At 41.2% G+C, this 25,348-nt stretch overlaps 1 protein-coding gene across 14 annotated transcripts in view; it reads right to left on the bottom strand.

Annotated features, from left to right (window-relative positions):
* RYR2 (ryanodine receptor 2) overlaps nucleotides 1-25,348 on the bottom strand; it is a 625,908-nt gene that overhangs the window by 102,339 nt on the left and 498,221 nt on the right. For 8 of the 14 annotated variants that reach the window (XM_053300231.1, XM_053300252.1, XM_053300282.1 and 5 more), the window contains 5 exons: nucleotides 25,025-25,121; nucleotides 24,043-24,146; nucleotides 19,228-19,279; nucleotides 18,507-18,560; nucleotides 15,219-15,242 (listed from right to left, as the gene is read on the bottom strand). In XM_053300231.1, coding sequence (XP_053156206.1) covers nucleotides 15,219-15,242; nucleotides 18,507-18,560; nucleotides 19,228-19,279; nucleotides 24,043-24,146; nucleotides 25,025-25,121 — 331 coding nt within the window. The remainder of the gene's footprint in view (nucleotides 1-15,218; nucleotides 15,243-18,506; nucleotides 18,561-19,227; nucleotides 19,280-24,042; nucleotides 24,147-25,024; nucleotides 25,122-25,348) is intronic. The other 6 variants (XM_053300272.1, XM_053300290.1, XM_053300211.1 and 3 more) reach the window with 1 other exon arrangement.

Below are 25,348 nucleotides of genomic sequence, written 5' to 3'. Positions count from 1 at the left end.
GGCATGGGGTTTTACTCCAGTAGAGAAAGCCCAAATATTTTAAAAATAAAGAGGATTTTATTGTTTCACAGCGAAAAACAAAAACAAGTGGAACAAAGGTTGACCCTTTCCAAGAAACACACCAGTTACAGTTAACCATCTTGCAGTCTAAGTCCCTTTCTGCAAAACTCGTCCTTGGTAGTTAAAGTCCAACTGAGACTACTTCCTAGGTTCCAAGATCCATGGAACTCTCCCTGACAATCCCAATACTTAGCAACTGATGCCATGTTTGCCTCACTAACCCCGAGACCAAACAACATACAAAAACATAAATAATGGTTAACCAGTGAGTTCTTCACAGCCTCCACAATACATCCCATGTTATTCCCACAAGTCCCCAACCCTTTAAAGTGTCTCATTCATTGGCTACTATACTGCCACCATGTAAAGCTTAAGAGTGGCTTTTTGAGGCTCTGGGAGGTACAGTGGGGAGGAAGGGGAAGGCAAGTCTATTCCCCTGAACTTCCTTGTGCTCACAAGTACTTTGGATCCAATGCATGGCAGGAGGATAAAATGCATTGGGTATTCTCTTTCCTTACACTATTTGTTCAGTGCCCTTATGTTCTTAATAATCTAAGTAAAAGGAAAGCGAGAAAGACACTGCTGTTAAAACAATTTGAAAATGTTGCCTTCTTTTTGAAACCTCTTCTTGTGCTGGCTGCGGGTGGGGGACGGGGGGAGAGACTGGGACAAAAACAGAACTACACACAACCAAAACATAATTTACAACACTGTTCCAATTAAGCTGCAATAACATTTTTTTCTCTTTCATAAGATTTTAAATACGTTTATATTTCTACATTTCACTTTTTAGACCCAACAATCTTTTCCTTTCAATTCCATTGCAATTTTTACTTATCAATTTTTCCATTTTATTAGTAAAGACAACATGAAAAAAGCACATTGTTATGACAGTCTTCTCTTTCATCTGAAATGTTTTGAAGTCAAAGGGATCAGCAGGCTGAAGAGAACAAAGCATCAGCGATTATAATTCTCCAAGCCAGGAGTGCACAACTTTGGCCATTCAGCTGTTTGACTACAACTCTTATCACCACTGGCAATTGGTCGCTGTGGCTGGGGATGATGGGAGTTGTAGTCCAACAACTGCTGGACTACAGCAGCTGTACATGCCTGCTCTAAGCAAAATAATCCTTCAAGTAGTTTTCCATTATGTAATTGAAATATTTCAGTTTCCATGTTTTTTCAAATTTTCAGTAGTTTCATAAACAAGAATGAAATTCAAAAGGAATTCAAATGATTAATTGAATAATCTAAGACTAATTTCTCCCTTTAAACAGCAACTGAGGTGATCCATTTTCTTGTGCTGTCTTGCAATACATCAAGACTATGAATGATGAACCATGAAAAGATGCTCGAAGTCAGAGAACTGAAGAAATGATGAAAATATTGTCATTATTAGTGAATTTAATCAGAGGACCTATTTGATTATCCATCAGAGCACTTTTCGGAGCACTCCCCTAGTTGCATTTTACACAACACTTTATTTCATTCTGCCCTAATGTGACACTCTTTGAAAGAAAAAAGGTTGAAAGAAAAAAGGACAATTTAAAGCACAGGAACAAAATGACTTGAAAGACAAACAATACTAGATACTTAACAACAGAGGGTGATATATGCACGAGTATGATGTATGCCTTACAAAATATTTCCTGCGGATCCCACTAGAATTAGCATTTGTTATTGAAAGTGTTACAGAGTCTTGATTTTAGACTGTCTGTACACCCCCACCCCCCCGCACCTTGACACTTTTATATAAGTGTTCAGTCTGGCTCGGCTTGTGATTGAGAGAGTGTATCCTGGAAAGGAGCAGTGTTTAACACTGGTGCTAAAGGTAGTCTAGGAAGGCATGCGAGGAAGAAAGCATGACTATCTCATTCTACCATTTAGGGGTCTGAAAAAGACTCCCCTAAAGCCACCTAATGGCACAGTGGGGAAATGACTTGCCTAGCGAGCAAGAGGTTGCTGGTTCAAATCCCCACTGGTATGTTTCCCAGAATATAGGAAACACCTCTATTGGGCAGCAGTCACATAGGAAGGTGCTGAAAGGCATAATCTCACATTGCGCGGGAGGAGACATTGGTAAACCCCTCCGGTATTCTACCAAAGAAAACCACATGGCTCTATGGTCACCAGGAGTCGATACCGATTCAAACACACAACTTTACCATTTTACATCCCAAATTAAGCTTTTCACACAGCCCCTGAAGCATTTTCTGAGACCCCAAACCAGGCAGCCATGACTAGTTGTTTTCATGATTTGAGTTGTTTTTCAGCATGACTTCATTTCTGGTTTGCATTTTGAAACTCAGGTGCTAACTGAACCCAGTTCCTCCTGGATCCAGCCAAAGTCCTGTGGAGTACACAGACACCCGGAATCCTCCCCATGAGGTTCTTGGCATATTTGCTAATTCCCATTTTTTGTATGGCTTCTGTCTAGCACCGTTCGACAGCTCATTGTTCTCACCTGTCCCTTTATTGTTTTCTGACTACAAGTGTCAATGAATAAATGTTCCCCATACACACAGCCCTTGCTTCCAGAAGCAGCTTCCTTCCCCTATAAGAGCTAGCCAAGCCACCCCATTATGTGTATAGTGGAGGGGAAGTGCATTCCCTGGGATTCGTCCCAGACTGTTGCCACCCCCTTTCTCCATCGCACCCCAGCATCACCATGGAAAAGCCCTGCCTTTATGTCATGACAGGTTGTATCATTTTCATCTTTCCCCTTCCCTTCCCTCTGGATGTGTAAGCGTGCATATATGTTTGTGATTTGTTAGGGTCTGGCCAACGTCACTCACATCTTCTAGTAAAGTTCAGCCCCAGAGTCGTCCTTCACTGGAGAATGGGCAGCCCTTCTTCTCCACAGGCGAAGAAGCTCTTGCTTTCTCTAGCCAATTTCCTTCACTCCCTTTTGCAACTATTAACCCTTCCCTCCCTCCTTCCTTCATTCTTGATTAGCCAGTCCCTTGGGGTGGGTCATCCTCCCTCTTCTATCCAAACTCTCTCTCACCTCTCCCACCTAGTTCATTCTTACTCTGACTCTTGTCTACTGTCTGCCCTTGGTTTCTCTCTTTAGCCCTTTTTCTAATATTTTCCCTGACTCCTTGTTCTTTGTCCTTGGCTTCTGACCGTATACTGTCCCCTTCCTTCCCATTTCTCTATTTTGACATCCTCTAATAAGCCTCCACATCCATCAGTCCATAGCAAAGGTTGTGCTCTCTCTCCCCCCCCCCACCCCACCTGTTCCTGGTAATCCCTCTGAATCTTTTCTCTGACTTGGCCTGTTCATTGTCCTTGGAAATCTCCTCTATCTTTTCCTTTCCACTTCCCTGTTCCATACAACACACATATCAAAGAATCCACTACATATTCAATACCTATCAAATAATCTACTATATTATTATATTATTTAATCTCCTAGTCTCTATTATATAAAGAATCCAACATGTTTGTAATCATTCATAGTAAAGGTTAAGTGTTAAATGCCCAGACACCAATTTCATCTAGCATGTTATATGTTACATGGGAATGCTTAGGTATTCTTTTAAATGCCTTGTGTCTTCATTGCAATCAACAACTTATTTTTCTATTTGGACTATTAAGCCTGGGGTGCCATTCTTTCTGGGTAGGGGCTAGCCTGGTTAATAACCAAGAAGGGGGTGAGAAGTACCCCACATTAGAAAAGTACTGTTCTAAAATGAACAGATAATTTCAGCCAAAGAGGGTAGCTGAGAGATGGCCCTAGAGTCTGGAGAAGAGTTGAGAAAAACCCATCTTCTGTGCAATCTTGGGGAACAGCAAATTTATCTGAGACAGCATCATCATCACAATATACTGGTTCCAGATACTATTGCAAATGAAAACATTGAAATAAAGAGGAGATAGTTGGAAGGGTACACCAACAGTAGGTCAAAGCCAACATATAAAGCAAGAAGAATAAAAGCACAATTCAAGCTGGGAGTGAGTGAGATAGCAACCCCCTAGCAGCCCTAAAATAAGGCAGGATCTCATTACACCAGAGCTGCACAACTTTGGCCCTCCAGCTGCTGTTGGACCACAGTTCCCACTATCTGTGACAATTGGTCACCTGGGGATGATGGGAGTTGTAGTTCAAAGACAGCTGGAGAGCCAAAGTTGTGCAGTCCTGTATTACACAAGTGGAATTTTGGGAGGTATAAATGACTATTAGGGAATAAGAGATTTAAAAGATTACTAAATTCCTTCTGAACTATCACCCTAATTGCAGGATCACACTAAGGTTTCACAGTCCAATCTGCCTTTCTTTCTCTGTACATCAGCCTGGAAGAATTTCAAGAAGATGCTATCATAGAGCCCCTAAACTTCATTTTTCTTCCTCTCATATAGATGTTTGGAACTTGTCTTCTACATTTCCTCATATCATAGCATCTGCCAGGGTATAAAAGTGTGACAAACAATATATCATTGCTGCCACAAAAATCTTAACCCCCTTCTCCTTCCATAATTTCTAAACATCAGAGGACAAACCTCCATATCAAGTAGTCATTATCATAAAGCCCTAAGGTTCTTCACACATCAACTGGACTATATCTGGAATAATCCTAACACTACATACTCTAACAATACCAATAACAGAATAATCAACAACCCCATCATAGCACGTGTCCTCATACTCCCATACAATGGAGAACTCCATTCAGTACTAGTCTTACGGGGCAATGATCAAATTCAATCATCGCTTGCTGTGACACAGCCCATTCATATATTACCTCCTTAATTATGGAACATGCATAATGAAGTTCCCTTTAACTTGTATTAGCCTTTGAAAAAAGGTAGCAAACTCCTTTCCCTGAAGGGACAATATAGGTGGCAGTGACTGGAAGCTGCTTCAGCCATATTTGCACTCTCTGCTTTTTGCTAGGCACTCCTGTCAAAAATCGATTCTCAGCTGTGATTGCCATGATTTACCCACCCTCTACTAGCAATGTTCCATTTCCACTTCCTTTGGCACTGCTTTTGCCTGGAAAGGAGGATAGACACAGCTTTTTACAAGCTGTGGGAAGGATGAGAGTCTACGCATTCGGCAGTGATAAACAAATGTAGACACACAATACAGTGCTTTCTGAACCATGGAGTCTGGTGATTTGTCTTGAAATAAACTAAGTATCACTTTGGTAGAAGATTTTATTGGTGAAAATAAATATTTTAAATAAATAAATATTTTTATTGGTGAAAATAAAGATTTTATTCGTGAAAATAAATACAAGATGAAATTAGCTTTTTAGGAGGTGTCAAGAATGTCAAACAATTTCCCATTTATACAAGTTGGGCTAAGTCCTATTTATTTATTTACTTATTTATCTATTATTAAAACTTTTATACCACCCTTCCAAAAGGCTCAGGATGGTTTACATTAAAACACCGTTAAAATCAGTTAATAATTAAAACAAAAATTATAAAGCATAAAACAATTATTAACAATTAAAAACATTGTAAAACAGCAATTAAATAATCAGAAGAATTTAAAAACAAGTTTTAAAAAGCTGAGAAAGCCTGGTTGAAGAGATGTGTTTTCAGGTGTTTTTTTAAAAATTGCCAAAGATGGGGAGACTCGTATCCCAGCAGGGAGCGCATTCCACAATCTCGGGGCATCAGCCAATTATTCCTCTGCCAATTGTTGATATGCCAGTCCAGCAAGAGTAATAGCACATAAACTGGACTATAACATACTACTGGTATACGGTAGTCAAGAAATGTCTAATCTATAATAAAAGGTTATGATAATACTCATTGTTAACGTGTATTCTGACTTCCATCAGAAAGATATCCAAGGTGGCTTATGTAACAAAAAAAAATTGAAACATCAAAAATAGCAACATCTAACAACAATACCATCATCACACAACAATTAAAGTATCATTTTCAAGATTGGAAAGAAAAACTAGAAATAAATTTAAACTCAGGCAAATCATGGGCCCCGAGAGATAGAAATGTCTCTGCACCGGAACACAACAAAGGAAGTAAATACAGATATCCCAGGGAAGGGTGTTTCAGAGCTTGGGTGCTATCTCAAAGGTTCCCATGTACTTGCCAATGTTAGTTCCAACAGTGAGAGGACCGAAAGTAAGGCCTCCTCTGCCAACCTCCCCTGGCTGGGCAGGATGTGGGAGAAGATGCTTTTTTTTTTTTTTTAAGTATCTTGGTCCCAAGACATATAGGGCGTTTAAAGTAATAACCAGCACTTTGAACTGTGTCCAGAAAAGGACTTGCAGTCAACAAAATTGGCATAATAATGGAGTAACATGCTCAAAAAATAATGGTAACTACTGCCTTTATTTACGTGTTTGGAAATTCCAGAATAATTTATAACACAACATTATTTATGTCACAGGTAATAAAGCAATTGTATAAAGGTTTGGTGTTAAAGGAATCAAAATGTAATCCTGACAGGATGGTGAAAAGAAATATTCTACTATATGAAATTTGCAGATGACACAGGATCAAAAATTTCATTAGTAAGGATGTGTTAATCAATTTGAGTACAAATAGATTTGTACCCAAATCTAGCTGATTCGGGTGATTTTTCAACAGAACAAATTGCCCCTGTTGTCAATTGGCTATATTCGGATCCAAATTGAATTGCCCGGATTTGGACTCGAATAAATTTGGAGATTTGGACCTCCATTTTGTGGCGATCTCTCTTGCTCTCCATTTTGTTTCCCTGCAAAAATTCATGCAATTCCCACCCTCCAAGCTTCAGATTGGTGACTTACAAGTGTGAATGATTGGTGGGTGAATCCCCCTTGGCTCCAGATTGGCTTGTTTCCATGTTCTGAGTGGATTCTTTAGTGCAAAATGAATGATGACCAAAGAATCCACTCAGAATCATTTTGCACCAAATAATCCACTCTCAGAGCACCTCTAAAATTGAAAATAAGAACAAAATTCAGTACTCCATGGGCTTGTGGTTTGGGGGGTGGTTGGCGCCCCATGTGTACTATACTGCAACCTGCTTTGGGCCACCCTGGCACCACCCACAGGGAGTAATGGGGCTGCAGGAATCCCCATTATTCCCTATGGGAAAGAACATAAAAACACATAAACTTCAAAAAATTGTTTAAAAAATCACCGGATTTTTCTTTCTTTGGGATTTGGGTAGTAGCTGCTATCCATTGGGCAATACCACCCAACCCAATTTACTTCCTCCGGAATCTATTTGGATTCGATTCTGATCAAATCCGGATCTGAATTGAATCGGGGGTGATTCAATTGAATCTCTAATAAGTAGCTACCTTTTTACTTTTAGCTATTTGAACACCAAGAGTTCCCTCAGGCCTCTAAAAGGGTTTCACTTTTGGGGTGTGTGTGTGTGTTTAATAATAGTCAAATAAAAGGCTCTATTGATCAGGCATGGGTAGAAAGTAGATAATGGCTGAAAAGTGGACCATCTAGTACATCTTGTTTGCTGAGATGCTTTGAAAGAATGGTGGATTAGACAGAACTGGGTGTGATGCAGCAAGATGCATCTTATAGTCTGAAGCAAAACTGCAGTACACTCCAGAATACATAGGTCAATTATATCCCAACTTTTAAGGGAGTCTCAAGGATGGACATTTACTTTGCCAACTTAACACTCATTGATGGGTCACGGGGTTTTTGGTGAAAGCAAAAGTAGACTACATAACACTGATCAGTCCACACCTGGCGTTTTGTATGGAAAACTTCAAAGAAAATAGCTAGACTTCCCAAGAGTGTTAGTTATATACTACAGATGTGAAACAGTCTAGATGAGGAAATTAACTTGTGAAATGTGCTCCAAACAGAGTTTTGTCAAGGGGAACAAGCATTCTTGTGAATGCCCTCCTGCTTGCAAAGTGGCAAAATAATAGAGTAGAAGATACACAAATAAAAAGACATGTGTAATGCATGTTGGTATCTTTTTTTTACAACTTTATAACCTTTCAGTTCTACACAAATTAGGCAGAATGTTGTGAACAGCTGAACAAAAAAAGGGGGGCTATTAGAGGCTTTGTTAGGTGCGCAGAAAAAAACATAATGGTTATAATATATGTAAAAGTATTCCATATTTTGATGCATTTTAAATATGATATATTAAAAGAAGTAACACTTGGTCTATTTTTCATGGGTACCATATCGACATAAAAGTTAGTATGGTTGAGATGGGCAAACAGTGTGATGATCACAGATGATCAGAGTAAAAGTTGCGATGATCACACTGCTTTATCTGAGAGTTTTTGTTAATGTTCTGTTATTAAAGAATGATAATAGTTGGTGAGCTGTTTTGTAAGAAAATAAATTATTCATTCTCCTTATATCCTACTCTTACATGAGGCTCTCAGTGGTCCTCCATCCAAGGGGACGGCCAGGCCTGTTTTTGCTTAACTTCAACAATGTTGCTGTTTCAGATGCTCTCAGACCATCACTGGATCTGTGAGAAATCTTTCAATATGGGGAGGGTGAGGCAGGCTGCTATTGTGGGAAGGCTGAACTTTATAAAATAACGGAGAGACCTTCACAGTAGGTGGGAAGTTGGTTGTTGCAATTGCACCCTTGACTTTAAACATTTGAAAAGACATACACTCACCCATATACTGCCACAGATAATAAAAAGTGTCTCAAGGTTTTAGTACAAGAGAATGTATAGAACACCCAGAACAGTTAATTCAGCAGTGAACCAGTCTGGACAAGCATCCGCTGGCACATGTGCTCAGGGCGGGAACACCCAAGATGCCATTAAATGACATCCTAACACACTCTAAGCTGGGTTTTGGTGCATGTGTAAAAAGGTGATTCAAATTATCTCCCCTCTCATTCTGTTAACCTTACAATATTCTATCCCTCACACTTTGCATTAGGATATGTCAGTGAGCGAGTCTTAGTTCAGGCTTCCTCCAAGAAAAATAAAATGACTAGAGGGATTTATTTGAACTGGAGCCAGACATGTACCCTTCATTGTCTATTTATTTGGCAGGGAAATGGCAACCCGCAGCCAGCTGTAATTGTAGGAACAGAAGAACTAGATAAATTACAGTTAATTTCCCTGATCCAAGATAGACTATGGAGCCCTGAGTAACAGGACTAAATCAAAGATCATTAACATTTTCACATATGCAACCAGCTTACTACGCATTCATAGTCCTGAAATAATCTTCCTAATTTCGTTTCAACCCCCAATACTTCTCAGGCATTGGCTACCAGCACTCCTACATTAGCTGCTAATAAAAAGGAATGTTGATTTAAATTCCTTCTGCACCTGGCTAGGAAAAAGCTCATTAAAATAAAGTGAAAAACTTATCTCAAAGCTTGAATGCTGCTTCCATGGTCTGGAATTGATGTCTTATTTCTCCTCAGAGAGTATACATCCATTTATTAGCGGCAAAACCACTTTCTTATGTCTCTGGTGTCTCTGCTGAGCACCATTTGAATCAGGGCTAAGAAACACTAGCTTGAGCACCTTCTTGAACAATGTTTCTTCTGCATGAACCCTACTCAGTTCTACCGAGGGCCAGCTCAAGATCACTGGGCTTCTAGGGTAAAATGCCAAAGAATGCACCCCCACACTGCTGGAACACACAACTAGGCTTGGTGGCAGCAAAAAAGGCCAGTCTTCCTTGATATACTAGCAGGGGCATAGCAAGGTTGGAGGGGGCCCAGAGACAAGATTTTAAAATGGGCCCCTCGCTGATATACACACACAAACACACTTCACAATATATAGTGTACTCACACTCACATCCCCATTATGAATACGGTGAATATCTAGTTCACATTGAATCTAGTTTTTTTACTCTCTGCTCCTGCCGTTCTCCAAGAGACTCAACATAATTCATAGGGGGTGCAACATGGGCGGGTGGGGAGTCATGTGATGTGCCTCTGGGGGGCCCCTCGAAGCAGTGGGGCCCCAAGACGACTGCCTCCCCTTGCCTAATAGTAGTTACGCCCCTGCATACTAGATTTGGCATAGCAGTACAGAGTGGAAGAGAAAGTGTGGAGGAGAGAAAGGAGCATTGGTCACTCACTGTGAAGTCTTCTTCTTGCTGCTGATGTTGAGGACATCTCACGTGGATTATCCTTCCCAGCATGCTCCAGAGGGCAGGGCATATTCAAATTAGTTGAAGCCTTTAAGAGGCCCGGGAGGATAACCCCACCCAGTTTAGTTAGTCAAGCCAAGCTTCTGAAGGAAAAGATCCATAAAAGACAACAGTAAGTGTAGAAACAACAAGTAACACAAGGTATAGACCAGTAGCTGTGGATGGCCTGGGTGGGTCGAGATGTCCTTAACATAAGCAACAAGAAGACGCCTTCACGATGAGTGACCAATGCTCCTTTCTCCACTGCTGGGTGAGGACATCTCACATGGGACGTACCACAGCTAACAAGACCCTGGGAGGGACAGCGACCCTGGCTACTGGGGAGGAAGGATGGGTTGCAGCACATGCCTGCAGCCTGAGAGGAGTACAGTAGGTCTAGTTTGTAATGTCTTGTAAACGTGGATGGGGAGGACTACAGTGCCGCTCTGCAGATGTCTTCTAGGTGGGTATTCATGAAGAATGTTGCTGAGGTGGCTGCTGAGCATGTGGAATGAGCCGTGATCCTCAATGGGGTGGGCAGGCGTTGGTATTCATACGCCAAGGAAATACAGACCTTAATCCATATGGACAATGTAGATGTCAAGACTTGTTGTCCTATTGTGGATGGTAGGAAGGACATGGACAATGCTTCTGTGGAATGGGATGAAGAGGTCAGAGACAGGTAAGCCTTCAGACAACGATGAGCATCGAGCTTGTGCCAGTCTTTCTCCCTCGGATGAGAGGGGTTAGGACAAAAGGAGGGTAGAACTAGATTCTGAGATCTGTGGAATACTGAAGCCGCTTTTGGCAGAACTGAAGGGTCTGGTATTAGGGTAACAGAATCTGAGCTGACAATAAAATGCAAAATCTGGGATGGGTCGATAGGGACCTGAGTTCGGAGACTCGCCTGGCTGACATGATAGCTATCACGAAGGCCAGTTTCATGGACAGAATGCGGAGGGAGATAGAATGCAGTGGTTCAAATGGTGGTATATAAAGTACTCTGAGGACCTTGTGGAGATCCCAAGAAGGTAACCTTTGAATTACCGGTGGGGGTAACAGGGTGGCCCCTCGTAGGAAGCGTTTCAGGTGTGAGGTCAGACCTTTACCTTTGAAAGGTGAGAAAAGAAATCCCAGGGTCACTGCATGCCATTTGATGGTGTTGGCATGAAGCCCTTTGTCCAGGACATTCTGGAGGAATGAAAAAAGTTCTGGGAGTTCACAGGCTACAGCTGAAAGTTTGCGTTGTCTGCACCATTGGAGAAAAACACGCCATGTGGATTGATAAATCTCGTTTGCAGACAACATTCTGGATGCTAGCAGTGTATCTAGGACTCGTTTGTCATATCCAAAGTGGCCTAGGATGTTGCGTTTAGTCACCAGGTGGCAAGCTGTAACCAAGCTGGGTCATGATGAAGAACCGGGCCCTGACTGAGGAGGTCTTGTCTTGCTAGAAGAAACCATGGACCATCTACCGCTAGTTGGAGAATTTATGTGAACCATGGGCATCGAGGCCAGTAGGGAGCCACCAGAGTCACTTGTGCCTATAGCAAACAGATGCGACAAAGTAATCTAGCAAGGAGTGGTACTGGTGGGAAGGCGTACAACAGTTCCCATGGCCATGGGATTGACATGGCATCCACTCCTGCCGCCTGTTGGCATGGGAAGCGGGAGAAGAAACAAGGTAGTTGGGTATTGAGGTGAGACGTGAAAAGGTCCACTGACAGATGACCCAAGGCTCCTATGAGGAGGTGGAAGACCTGAGGATTGATCTTCCATTCCGCTACGTGCAATTCTTGGCGGCTCAGCCAGTCTGCTTGGGTGTTGAGGGAACCACTGACATGATGTGCTATGATGGAAGACAGGTGCGTCTCCACCCAATGGAATAGTAGGCCCGATTCCTGGTGGAGGCAGTGGGATCGTGTCCCTCCCTGGAGATTTACACGGGCTTTCGCTGTCATGTTGTCTGTGCCAATCAGGAAGTCCTTGGAGTGTACCTGGTTGACAAAGGCCATGAACGCTAACTGTATGGCTCTCAGCTCGAGCCAGTTAATGCTGTGGCGCTTTTTCTATGGAGTCCACATGCCTTCGGCTTTGGAGTCCATGTGCCCTTCCCTTTTCCAGGTATTGACTTCTTCTTTTTCAGAATGGGTGTGTCGGCGTCTGTTCCAAGGAGCCCGAGTGGCTTGGCGGGGAGGGGCGTGGACTGTGATACCTCTGGAGCGCTAGGGACGGCCTCCTCTATAACCACAAGGTCAGGGCTCTCTGGCCTATTGAGTGGGGAGGTTGAACGGTCATGCTTTCAAGTGTGTTGGATCGCCATAAGCTGGGCCCCATGGTGACGCAAAGGTGGGATGTGGCCCTTACGCCCCCCTGTCATACCCAATGAAGACACAGTGGTCCGTGGTGGGGAGTTTTGTGCAGCATGCACCATCACATGGTGGTGATGGGGCTTACAGGGCTGGAAGGAATCCATTGATTTCTTTCCCTTTGGCATCAATACATGCAGAATGTCAGATCTCTGAGGCTCCATCGGCAGGAGAAGAGAAGAGAGTGGGAAAAGACAGAAATAGTAGAGGAGGTGTGGTTTGGGTTTTTTGTTTTGTTTTGTTTTTTGAGGTTATAAAAGTGAGGGGGTATGGTGAAAAAAGGCAAAGAAAGGAGGAGTATAGGTAGAGTGGCAAAGGAAACAAGGCAGCATCGTCCGGTCTGGAGCTCTGCAGGACATACTAAACTGGGAGGGGTTTCAACTAATTTGAATATATCCTGTCCTCTGGAGCATGCTGGGAACAATAACCCATGTGACATGTCCTCACCCAGCAGCTGAGAAGGAGAGAGTATTGAGTATCTCCTCGCCACTTTCCTCTCTTCTCCTGCTCCATTCTCCTCCTTTTCAAATCCAAAGCACTGGGGACATGGATGCCTACAGGACATGTTTTAGGGGAGGTCAAAGCCAGTAGTCACTGTCACCAGCACAGAGCTGCAGCTGCTGTGGTGGCAGTGGCCCCACTCCACTCATGCAGTGCCCACTAATCACCACCTTCTCCTCCTCTGCTACCACCTCTGCTGCCTGTACCTCCTGCACTGCCGCCTCCAGCTCTCACGGCATTGGCAGCAGTGGAACTAAACTGCATGCCTGGTGTGCAAAAAGCCAGCCAGGAAAGTGCTGTTTAGTTCCTCTGCTGCTAACACTGCAATGGCCAGTGACAGGGGTCAGCGCAGTGGCAGCAAAGGCAATGGCAGCTCCATTGAATTCAATCAGCTTGGCTCAATCCAGGGGGCAACTCCCCCCTTGCCCCCCCCTGACACCCATAGCTGAGAGGAAAAAGAAGTGACTCTTCATACTGCCACTGAGGCAGGTGGCTGTGAGAGAATGGGGACAACAGTGCTTGCTGCCCCCCTGATAATCCAGCATGAGGCAACTGGTAGCCTTTACCTCATGAGGCCAGTTCTAGTTCTATACAATTGGAAATAAAACATTTAATAGTACATAACAAGTGCCACTTGGTACTGGGATAAGTAATAAAATGTGGGAGTTATAAGACAAATTATTGTAAATTTTCTGATGAACGTGATACCAATACCTCTCCATTTTGGGAATGTAGCTTCTATTTGCACTCAAGAAAACTGCCAGAGGAACAGAAGCTTGTGCTTTGAGAAGCTGCCATCCATTTGAGGGGAGTTAGATTGTCATGTCATGTAGGGAGGAGTATTATCTGTTGTATCTGAGAAGGAGACCACCACACTGAATGCTCCTGCATTTTAAATAGAGCTAAATTGCCTCTCCAGGAAACAGTGATCCTGGGACTAAAAAAAAGGTTCCAACTGACTTACTGACCATACCCAAAAGCATTCAGACAGAGCAGTGAATGCTTTGTGCACCTGGATAATGCTGATTTATTTACTCTGTTCCCCGATACTCAAATAAAATATCAACTGTACAAGTTTTTGTGCCTCAGGAACTCTCAAGTTCTAAAACTCAGGTAACCACAAAAGAAAAATTGCTCCCTTGTATCAAAAGCTGTGTTTATTTTCAAGATGTGGGACTGCTAGTGGGCTCTCTGCCAGTACTGCCCTGGAACTCTCCCAGCTGAGCATCGGCTTTTGCATTCAGTCTTCTTCCCTTATTCGTGGTATGTGTGAAGCACAAGTCCTGAGCTTGAATAATTAAGACTGAAAGGTGCTTCCAGTTACACCATGAATATTCCCTTTGACCTCTGGAGTAATGCTACATCTGTGCTCTCTCCTCACTTTTGGAACTAGCCTCACCTGAAACCTGGTGCCAGTCTGGCATGCAACTTGGGACTCCTGGATTGCGCCAAGCAAACTCAAGCCTCCTCCTTCCCCCCACAATGAAAGTATTACTGTGGTATGCATCACCTTGGGTTACTATGAGAGATCCAAACCCCTTTGTTTACCCCTGTAGTGGAAGCCTCACTGTGGTGTGGACTCCCTAAGCTCCTGTAGAAAATCCAGTTCTTCTTCACTTTCAAATCAGCAAACTAAAGAAAGATATAAATTCACTCAATTTCCTCACCCTCCTCCTCCTCTCTCAAAATTTCCCTCTGCCTACCAGGATTTTGACTGTTCTGGTTTCACGCCCCCCGTCCTCTCTCCCAAAACAGTCTTCAGTCTCATTAGTCCAACCCAAAACTCAAAGTTCAAAAAGTATATGCAATAGGTGAACATGTGTTTAAGGGACATGATTCCAAGCAAGTGTTGCAACATCAATGGAAATATTCTCTGCTTGGTCGGTCAATCTCCAGCTTTCACTGCAAGTTGCTTTACAGTTAGTGGTATTTAACCAATCCATAGACAATATTTTGAAGAGTAATACAAATAAATGAAAAGTTACTTCAGTTACCATAGGGTGCTCCATATTGTACATCTAATAAAATTTACAAATCTAATTACAATCATGGGGAGAATTGAGAACTGAGAGTATTTGTTTAGAAAAGAGCACATGACACTCTTGCAACAAAAAAGAGCCAGAAATGTGTCAAAATGGTCTTAAAATCTTGTTGAAGATGTTGGGTCTAACAAAACTAAATGTCACAAATTAGACCCACACAAACACACACATCATATTACCTTGCTGCGCTGAGATCCTGTGACCTTAAGGGAAGGCGAGGATAAGAAGTGAAATAGCAATAAGAAAAAGGTGTCCAAAATACTCTGATGATCTGATCAAACACAGACACATACTAAACTGGGTTTCCTGAAATAATTACCCTTGTTTCCACATAGTCTCTGTAGGAACTTAAACACTAAAACAAATCAGCAAAGTCTGAACTTTTATTTCTCATTGAATTATTCAACTCATGTCCTCCCTCCCCACAATAACTTCCTTGTCCAAAAACAGAATGGGCTATTAAAATTTATTGAGCAATAATATTCATTCCTATGCACTCATTTTGGTTTAATCTTCTATATACAGCACAACAGCACACGCAAAATATGCTCTTAAATGTGCATCACAACCCTACTAATTTATGGTTCAGTGACAGATATTTAAGGATGTAAAGTCACTTATTTCTTCCTTGATCACTGGCAACTTATCATTTAGTTCAACTGTGGAACTCTAGCTATATGGATCTCAACATTGTTTAAAAAATTCTTGGAAAATAGTTTAAAATTTGTGCAGTTTTACAAATATTTGGAACAGACATAAGTTACAAGACTAATTTACAATTAGTACATGACAAACAAACAAGGAATATATACGCATACACACAGGTCATGGGCAACAGTGACTAAAAACAGTGAAGAAACATGATGAGTGGGTAGGGAGAGTTCAACCAAAAAAACCACAGTTCTGTAACAAATTAATTTTGTTGTATTTTTCACAACCACTATATTATTCCTATTCTACCAACAAGCTATTTTTTCCACCATTGTATATGTACATCCTTGACAACACAAAGAATAGAATCATGTTCTTATAGTGGTCAGCAATTCTTTTTTAAAAATCATGATTTGTCCATCATAGTCACTGGGCAAAACCCAAAGTGCAGCTTGTGCCAGGTCATTCTGTTTTCTTCTTGAAGCAAAATGATCGATGCACAAGGATTCCCTATTGAGTGCCCAGAACATTCTTGTGCTCATAGAAAAGTACCAAAGACTCCTGAGTGTGCGGAATTCAATGGCTGCTCTCCTGTATCACAGAAACTGTGTAATTTCATTGACATATTAAATCAGTACATTGTTTTCAAATACTTGCTTTCACTCAATTGCTCGTATCCTTTTATATTCCAAACACAAAGAGTTGATGAATTGTTGTTCTTAACGCAAATAGGAAATAATATAAATTCAGGGGGGAAAGCCATGGTGACACTTATATCCTATCTAATTTCAAAACTCAAGGAATTTTGAGTGAGTATACAATATCTTCTATATCTCATCTTTCACATGTAAATTATATTAGTCTCTCTTGTATGTTCATTGCTCAGTAAATTAGTCAATTATAGTTTTAAAAAATTATTTCTCGCTATCCTGTCTCTCCCAAATTCACATAAGATAGCTGTAATTAACAAAGAGCTCAAGCTATAGTAAAATCCAGTGTTTTACCAATGACATGTTAAGTGGACCTTAAGCCTCTGATAGCACAGGTCATCACCTTCTAACATGGAAGCTAGGGTGGCATTCAAGCTGAGTCAATGCACCCCAAGACGTTTAGAGACACCTGAATTTCAGAACTCTCTTGAAAAACCCATTGATTTTGATTGCTATGACAATGACTGGGGTAATTATGAAATAGCAGGTTGAGAAATCACAGAATTTTCCAGATGTTCTCTAGTTGGGGGCTGTGACAAATAAAAAAAGAGCTTAAATCACTAAGTGATTCCACTCATTCCTGGCAAGGAAGATCTTCATAGCTGCGAAGAATGATTATTCTTCAAATTGATATAGTTGCTTTGATGGGTCATATAGGGTAAGGTTCACTGGGTAATATCTTGCATAACTTTGGAATTCAGAGCCATCCGTACAGTGGGGACACTTTTTCAAACAGTTCAGTTCTTGTCAATGGTCTAACTATAATGGAATATTGGATGTGAGTGAGTTGACTGCTGCTGACTGCTACTGGTATAATAGTGCTTAGTGAATCATGTGACATTGAAAACTTTCAGTTTCAGCCAGTACAAGGCTCATTTCTCCTGGATTGCTTAGAAGTCCACACTGCACTGAAATCATGATTATTTTGCTTCTGATGAAAATACAAAAACTACTTACTATAAAATTTGCACCTGGGTGTGAGTACCTGACTACAGAACACATGGGTGATAAGACAAATATAAACTCTTCATCTATGTATTATTATCCCCATTTATCTTCAAAACACAGTAGGCTCCTATGTTGTTTAAAAGGAGGGATTCAGATAACAACAGGCACAGCCACAGTTCATATTTGACCTACCACCATTCATGTATTTTGTACCCAAGTACAAAATGCATGCCAAAGTACAAAATGTCTCATAGGTACCAACCCTCCAGTTTCAGACCTGGCTATCTTCACTGATGCTTTTATGAGGCTTTATCCCTGCTAACTGGGCAAAGAGACACCTTTTAATCTGCTGACTCTCTTATATTTAGAAAGGGAAGAGCGACCATCCTTATTTAGCCCCTTCACAGTGTTACAGGGGCTATTGCTGGTGTCTCTCTTGTGTTCCTTTTTAAATTGTGAGCCCGTTGCGACAGGGATCCATTTTCTTATTCCTTTTTCTATGTAAATCACTTTGATCAACTTTATTTATACTTGGAACTTTCAGATTATGTACATCATACAAGCCTATTTCCTAATAGGGATGGTGATAGGAAATCACCAAACACACACTCCACTTGTGCTCCAGCATCTATACTAGTTCTTGCCTTCCAAGTACCATTTCATGTGCTAATCATGACCTATAAAACCCTTAACAAACTGAGCCCAATATACCTGTTAGTACATCTTTTACCTGTCCATCTGTTATCTTTAAGACCAACAGAAAGCACCATCTTAATACCAGTTATTTCTAGAGAAAGTACACAGAGAAAAGTGAAACACCTTGCTATCTATTTGCAACTTTGGCAAATGAAGCCTTCTGAATAGTGATACCAAGTATATGTAACAACATTCCTATGGAGTGTCATTCATCCAAGCCCTTGCCAGTGTATTTTAGAAACAACCTAAAATCTTCTAAATAGATTTTGCTTTTAGTGGTAAGTACGGGGTTTGGTTTCTAATTTTAAATATGTTTTGTCCACTTGAACAAAGAAAACATTTATTTTGTTTTCTCAGTATTGTATACAATAACTGCAGAAAACATGAAGCAAGAAATGCTAATTAGTTAGAAACTATGAACTATAATATGCAATTGACACAAGGACAGAATAAAAATCTTACTTCAAAGCTCTTCACCTCCTCTTCACCATCATCTTCTTCTTCATCATGGCAGCTCTAAAAACATATTAAAAGAATGCCATATTAGCAGATGGCCTTTCAAAGTCAAATGCATGTATTTTAGAGATAAGCATTATCCAAATCTCTCTCTCTTCTGAAAATAATATGACTAATTTTAATTAACATAACATAAAACATAATGTTTTAGAGCTACCAAAAAGAATGAGATTTTTTTTAAAACTCAAAGACAAATTCAAGATCCGAGTAGTAGACAACCTCCCATAGGCTCTACTAAGGTATTTTTCTAAAAGAAAACACTTAATTTCTAAAGCCATGGACCATTTGCATTTCTAATGATGTCACTGGGAGCACAAAGGGATTCCATCACAACCCCCAGCTGCCAAGCAACTAGGGCACTTATGAGAAAATTACATTTCTCAAGGCTCCTGGCATCTTTCAGGGACTGGATGGAGGGAGGGAGGGAGGGAGAGGAGAGGAGAGGAGAGAGATAGAGATAACTTCTTCTCTCCCAACCACTGTAGCACCTGCCAGATAAGTATTTGGGAGGGAAAGGGAAATCAGATTAAAATCCAAGCCAGAGAAGAATATGAAAATTGTAACACTTTCCTCATTTTTAAGTTGAACAAGTCACTAAGGCTTAGATTCCCAAGTCAAGAAACTACAAAGATCAGAGATGTTGCTACATAAAAGAGAAAAAAATTACCTTTGCCATAATATCAGCATATGCCATATACAGATAATCTTCCTCCAGCTTACTGTGATACAGAAAAGGAATATGTGGTTATTTTCTAAAAAAACAAAAACCTGTGTGCAGCATCCAAACCTGTGGGTGCTTTGCTCAGCAGAAGTGCCTTCCACTCATGAAAGGAACACTGGATTCATGCACAGGGGTCCTTGCACAAGAGGAAGGACCTTTTGCACAAGTGCAGCACTCTAATGGATGGAAGGAAATTCCACTCAAGCACACTGCTTTGCTGCAGGTCTGGATGCTGCTCATTTTAAAACTATGAATTCATGGAGGAGGACAGGGTGGTGAAGAAATCACCATTGTGGTTACTGGTAGGTCAGCTGGGCTTGGGAGCCCTCTCCCTGCATAGCAGCCATGAAGGACCAAATGCTGAAGGAGAAAGGATGACAACAAATCAGAATCTCTACTACTGAAACATCTGGCTTTGACTCCTTCCACACATGGCAACGTAACAAGAACAGATTTCACACATATACCTTTATGTACAAGATTTATATTTTCAATTTTTGCATTTTTGTTGTTTAATCTCTTTTTCCCCTCAGAGCTTTTTAACTGCTCAAAAAAATCATTTTTAAAACTGGCAACAACAATAAGCCAGATATGAACAAATAAATTAACAACAATTACAATACAGAAATATGCTATTAATTGTTTTATGGTTGCACTTATTCAATAACAGAAAAAGACAAAAAATGAGAGTCTGTTCACAAATATGTATCAACATAGTTAATTTTATCATTCTTGCTTGCCCAATTTTATTTATTATTTATTTATTTATTACATTTATAAACTGCCCCATCTAGAGGCTCTGGGCGGTGTACAATAACTTTTTAAAAGACATAAAACCCACAATTAAAACAATGCTAAAAAAATATAAAAACAATTCAAAAATGATTAAAACTATTTAAAACTATTTAGTTAATAATTTTTAGTAACAGGAACCATCAGCTGGGTTCACACAATCACAAGCATCCTGGTTCAAAAGTTAATCAGGATTAGTCAGCCCAGCAGAGCTGATTGTGTGAATCCAGAATTTCAGGGCAACTCTGTTCAAATAGCTTCGGTTATCCTCATGTTAACCTTCCATTAAAATATTATCATCTATTCTGATTAAATTCTGGATAACCTGAGTGATTTGACTGAACAGGCACTAAAATTCTGGGTTTGTTATAAAGGGGCACTACTATGTCTCTTTGAGGACTTTTTAGGCTATAGTTATAAAGCAGGCAGTGTTCCAGAAAGTCTCAACCACAGGCTTAAAATCCAAATAGAAATATTTTATTGAATACAGAGTGAGGCTTGCATAAAATAAAATACCCAGGGCATTCCCATGTGATGCAGAACACGAAAGATGGACACATGTTGGGCCGCTAATATACTCTACTATAAGCTATAATGGCTATTTGAATGTGTGTACTATGCTGAGGAGGGACGAGAAAAGGGTGGAGGATGCTAGGGGAAAGAGAGACAGATCTGAACAGAAGGAAGGCAAGATCAGTAAAAAAGAACTGTAGGGGGAATGGAGGATAGAAAGAGAATGATCAAATGAGTTCAGGAATAGAAAGTGTATTTGAGCCGATCCAGAGAAGGCAGCAGAGGAACATTCAAGACAGAGGCAAATGAGTTTGGGTAAAGAAAGTGGCTTGAGTCGATCAGGAGGGCTGGAGGAGGAGCAGAAGGACAGAGGAAATGAATTAGAATGGGTTGGGGTAGAAGTAGCAGCACTGAGCCTTTTTGAAGGAGCGAAGGGAGTGGGAGAGAGGGTGAGGAGAGCCTGAACACGTTTGGGTAAGGAATGCAAATCAAGCCCATGAAAAGATCCAGAGGAGGGAGTGGAGCAGATACAGAGAAGCCTGAACGTGCTGGGTAAAGGCATAGGAAAGAGGGCAGAGAATCGGCTTCATTCTGAGAAGGGGAAGTTGTGGCTTGGCTTGCCAGCTATGGAGCGAACTTCGGGGTGGACTTAGGCAAATGAAGAAATACTTCATTGGGAGGTCAGAGTGGAGAAAGTGATGGCCCCGTACCACCAAGGGGCCACGGATGGGGAAATGGATAACAGAATTAGAATTATGGGAACTAAGTGATTGGGAACCATGAGGTAGAGGCTTGGTTCTCTTAAATTGAAAAATACAATGAATCAGTACCCCCGGACTGGGGAATTGGCTGGAATTCATCCCTGACCAAGCAGCAAAAGCCTGGGAAGCTCACTGCAGTTTACTCTCATGGGAGAGCAGTCCAAAGGAGGATCCATAAGACATTATTGACAACAACATCTATGCTACGCTCCAATTTGCCCACAAATAATGGGATTGTGGTCTTCGGGGCTGACCTTTGGATTGAGAGTCCCTGCAAAGACTCTCCTTTTTTGGGGGGAAGAGCTGACTGCCTTTCTCATAGGGAAAGGGAACACACCCCTCTCCCACCTTTCTTAGTGAAAAACAGATTTAAAATCTTTTAGATGGTACCTTGCACTTTCACATTCCCACACACACACAGGATGGAAAGAATGGATTGGGAATGAAAAACAGAAAACTCCTAGGAGCAAAGGAAAACACAGGGTTCTCCTTATAATTACCTGTCCGATGTGAAAAGAGGAAAGCTGAGGTCTCAGTGGAAAAACATGTGCTGCAATGGTGAGGAGAGGGGCTGACAGTCTTTAGAACAGTTCCCAAAGACCCACCTTGGGAGGGGCTTGTGGACCAAGTTATAGGGTAAAACGAGTAGTCAATTACTCCCCATTTGAGTAATTGATTACCTGGAGGCACTTCCCATGTAAAACAATAGAAAACTGGAATAGAAAGGAGCTAGATGAGGAGATATCTTTGAGGAGTTTATTTTTGATGATTATAGTACTGTTGTAGGGAAGTTGCTTGCTTAGCCCTTGGGCTTAAAAAAAAACCCCAGAGGAAACTCAATGGCTTTAACACCCAGGGGAGGAATGTGGAGATGTGTTGGGGAAAAGAAGGGCTATGGAGACCTGGTCTATGAGTCTCGGAAATGCCTTAGAGTGGCTATGTGTGTAGTCCATTTGGGGGTGTCAGGGAACCTTTTGCAGACTTCCATAGAGATAGGATGCAAGAGCTATGTTTCCTTCTTTGCCTGATTCCCTAAGGTGCTCTCAAGTGGCAGTACTCAACAGTGTCTCTTTCCTGGACTCTATTACTCTTAAGGACAGGTCAAACCATGCCAGGCATCTTTTGTATGGATGCCAACGGGGTGTGCAGGGAGTCCCAGATCTTGTCTCTGTAACAGGTTCATCCAATCTGTCAGGATCCTTGTGATTGTGTGAATCCAGCCATAGTCATCTACCGCACACCAACAACCAGTGGCTGACATCCAGACTAACCCTGCACCAATGCACCATGGTTATTCCATTGTGTGAGGGGGAAGAGGGGATTTTTTTTGTTATCTCCTCTTCCTTCTACTGCTACCTGTGCCTCTGAAAACTACCTCCTTGAGAGTCCCCGCACATTCAGGCCCATAATTTCAGGAGGCACAGGGAACTGCAGAAGGAAGGAGAGGTTACTGATAATCTTATAGAAAACCTACAGCAGTATTGGATGGCAGGTTTAAGGGAGTTCCGCTATTTTTACGACTTTGCCCATGTGGCAAAGGGGTTATAGAATCCACCTCGCACATTATTCTTTATTGTGATTTTTATAGGGAATCCCGTTTAAGACTTTTATCTTCTATGTTAGACAATTTGCCTGGCCAGTCTGATGAATTTTATTTAAATTATCTTTTAACTAATGAGGACACTGATATTATTTCTGTTATGGCCAGGTTTTGTTATATTATTTGTAAAATACGTACTGGTTTATTGTCAATGTTTGCTGGTCAATGACCAAATAAACTTATAACTAACTAACCTCCTTGAGAGTCCCCGCACATTCAGGCCCATAATTTCAGGAGGCACAGGGGAACGGCAGGAGAGATTACTGATAATCTGATAGAAAACCTTCGCACAATAGTACAGGGTTAGTCTGGATATAGACTGTCATTTCTAAAAGTATAGATCGATTCAATATCAGGTCAACTTATTTGTAGTTCACAATCCCTTTTAAAACTCTACAGAAACAACTTTGGGTTAATTAATACATTATGAATCAGTACCAACTTCTGCACAGAACACCTTCCTTAAGGCAAGGCTATAGCACCTGGGGCTTTTTACTTTAGAAAAAAGATGACTGAGGGGAGACATGATAGAGGTCTATAAAACCATGCATGGTGTGGAGAAAGTGGATAGAGAGAAATTCTTCTCCCTCTTGCACAACACTAGAACCAGGAGTCATCCTTTGAAATTGATTGCCAAGAAATTTAGGCCCAACAAATGGAAGTACTTTTTCACACAACACATAATCAACATGTAGAATTCTTTGCCACAACATGTGGTGACAGCCAACAACCTGGATGGCTTTAAGAGGAGTTTGGATAACTTCATGGAGGAGATGTCTATCAATGGCTACTAGTCTGAAAGCTATCCAGCCTCAGAGGCAAGATGCTGCTGAATACAAACTGCAGGGGAGTAGCAGTAGGAGAGAGAGCATGCCTTCAGCTCATGACTGTGGGCTTTCCAGCACCACTTGGTGGGCCACTGTGTGAAACAGGATGCTAGACTAAATAGAACTTGGGCCTGATCGACCAAGGCTGTTCTAATGTTTCTATAGAGCTGCTCATCACTAATTCCCCAAAAAGATCAACTGAAAATGCAGATTTAGAGAGAAAGCAATTTGCAAATATTCATACATATCTTCCCTCCATCACTCTCACCATTTTTCAGTTAACGCTGTTCGACTGAATAGTAAAATAAGCTGATTCAAAGGATCAACTCTTTTAATATATTCATCTTCCTCTGGTGGCTTTTCTCCAGGCTTCTATAAATAAAATATGAAAAGAGAATCAGAATATAAACTGTTCTTTGACATCTGTTAAGCATATTTACTAAGGAAGTCTTATTTAGGGATGTGCTTGAATCGTTTCAGCACCTCTATCTCCAGGCACCAAAATGCTTCGAGATGCCCCAGCCGAATTGTTTTGGCTGGGCGCAAGTAGGTACTTTAAAAGGAGGAAGGCAGGTCTTACCTGCCCCTCTGTTGCCCCCCACCACACCAGAGCGGTGCTGTTTGCATTAAGGAGCCAGGCTCTCTGTTTGCCTAGCTGCATTTGCTTAGGAACAGGAAGTTCCCTGTTCCCATCAGCCTTTGGCCAGCGTCAGGCAGGAACTGGCATCTGAACATGTGTGAAGGACATCTTGAGTGCTTAGTGTTGCTGAGATGGCATCCTGGATGTGCACAAAATTCTTTGTGCAATTCCCTAGCCTTATTTGACTGCCATCAAACTTACTTTTAAGTGGTTTTAGATATACTATTTTGCAGCCCCATTTGATGTTACCATCACATAATTGCTTGGGATGGGATGAACCAACATCATTTTATACTGGCATTGCAACAATGTTACTATGGAGCTGAAGGTAGATATCCATATATTCCTATTTTAAATAAGGATATTATACTATTTTTTAAAAAAAATGTGTGTGTTAGTGTCAGCTCTAGGATTGTATGTGTCATTGAACAAGGCTCCTTCAGTTGGCTCCCTTAACCTGGAAGAGGCAGGGTATGCAAACTGAAAATCTCCCACATTGCCCCTGAACCTCCAGAGAGTTCTGCAAAGGTGCAAATGGTGGTATAGTTAGGTGATGGCAATTATACACAAATAAACTACAGATTCCTAATTCCATAAACTCCAAACATACTGCCAAGTCTTCTATTAGTGTATCTTCAAAATAGTGCTCTTCCGTTTCAACCCAAGACTTTTCATATCCTTGAAGAAAAAGGTTGACAGCTCGATGCCTAAAAACAAAAATAAAAGCATATTTTATTTTGTAATTGTATGAAAGAGTTGGTTTAATTTAAAATGCTTATCTTCTCTCCCTGTTCCTCTTTTCTTTTGTAGCATATCTCTTAGACTGCAAGCTGCTGTTATAAAATGTAAACTGTTTTCAGTGGTTGGTAAAAAGGTGGCATACAAGTGTAGTTGTAAATAAGTCAGTTTAATAAGACCCTCAAACCTACTCATT

The sequence above is a fragment of the Hemicordylus capensis genome, chromosome 1 (assembly GCF_027244095.1).
Source record: "Hemicordylus capensis ecotype Gifberg chromosome 1, rHemCap1.1.pri, whole genome shotgun sequence".
In the NCBI taxonomy this organism is placed as follows: domain Eukaryota; kingdom Metazoa; phylum Chordata; class Lepidosauria; order Squamata; family Cordylidae; genus Hemicordylus; species Hemicordylus capensis.
Note: the sequence above shows the minus strand (reverse complement) of the source record. Positions and strands in the feature narration are given on the sequence as shown.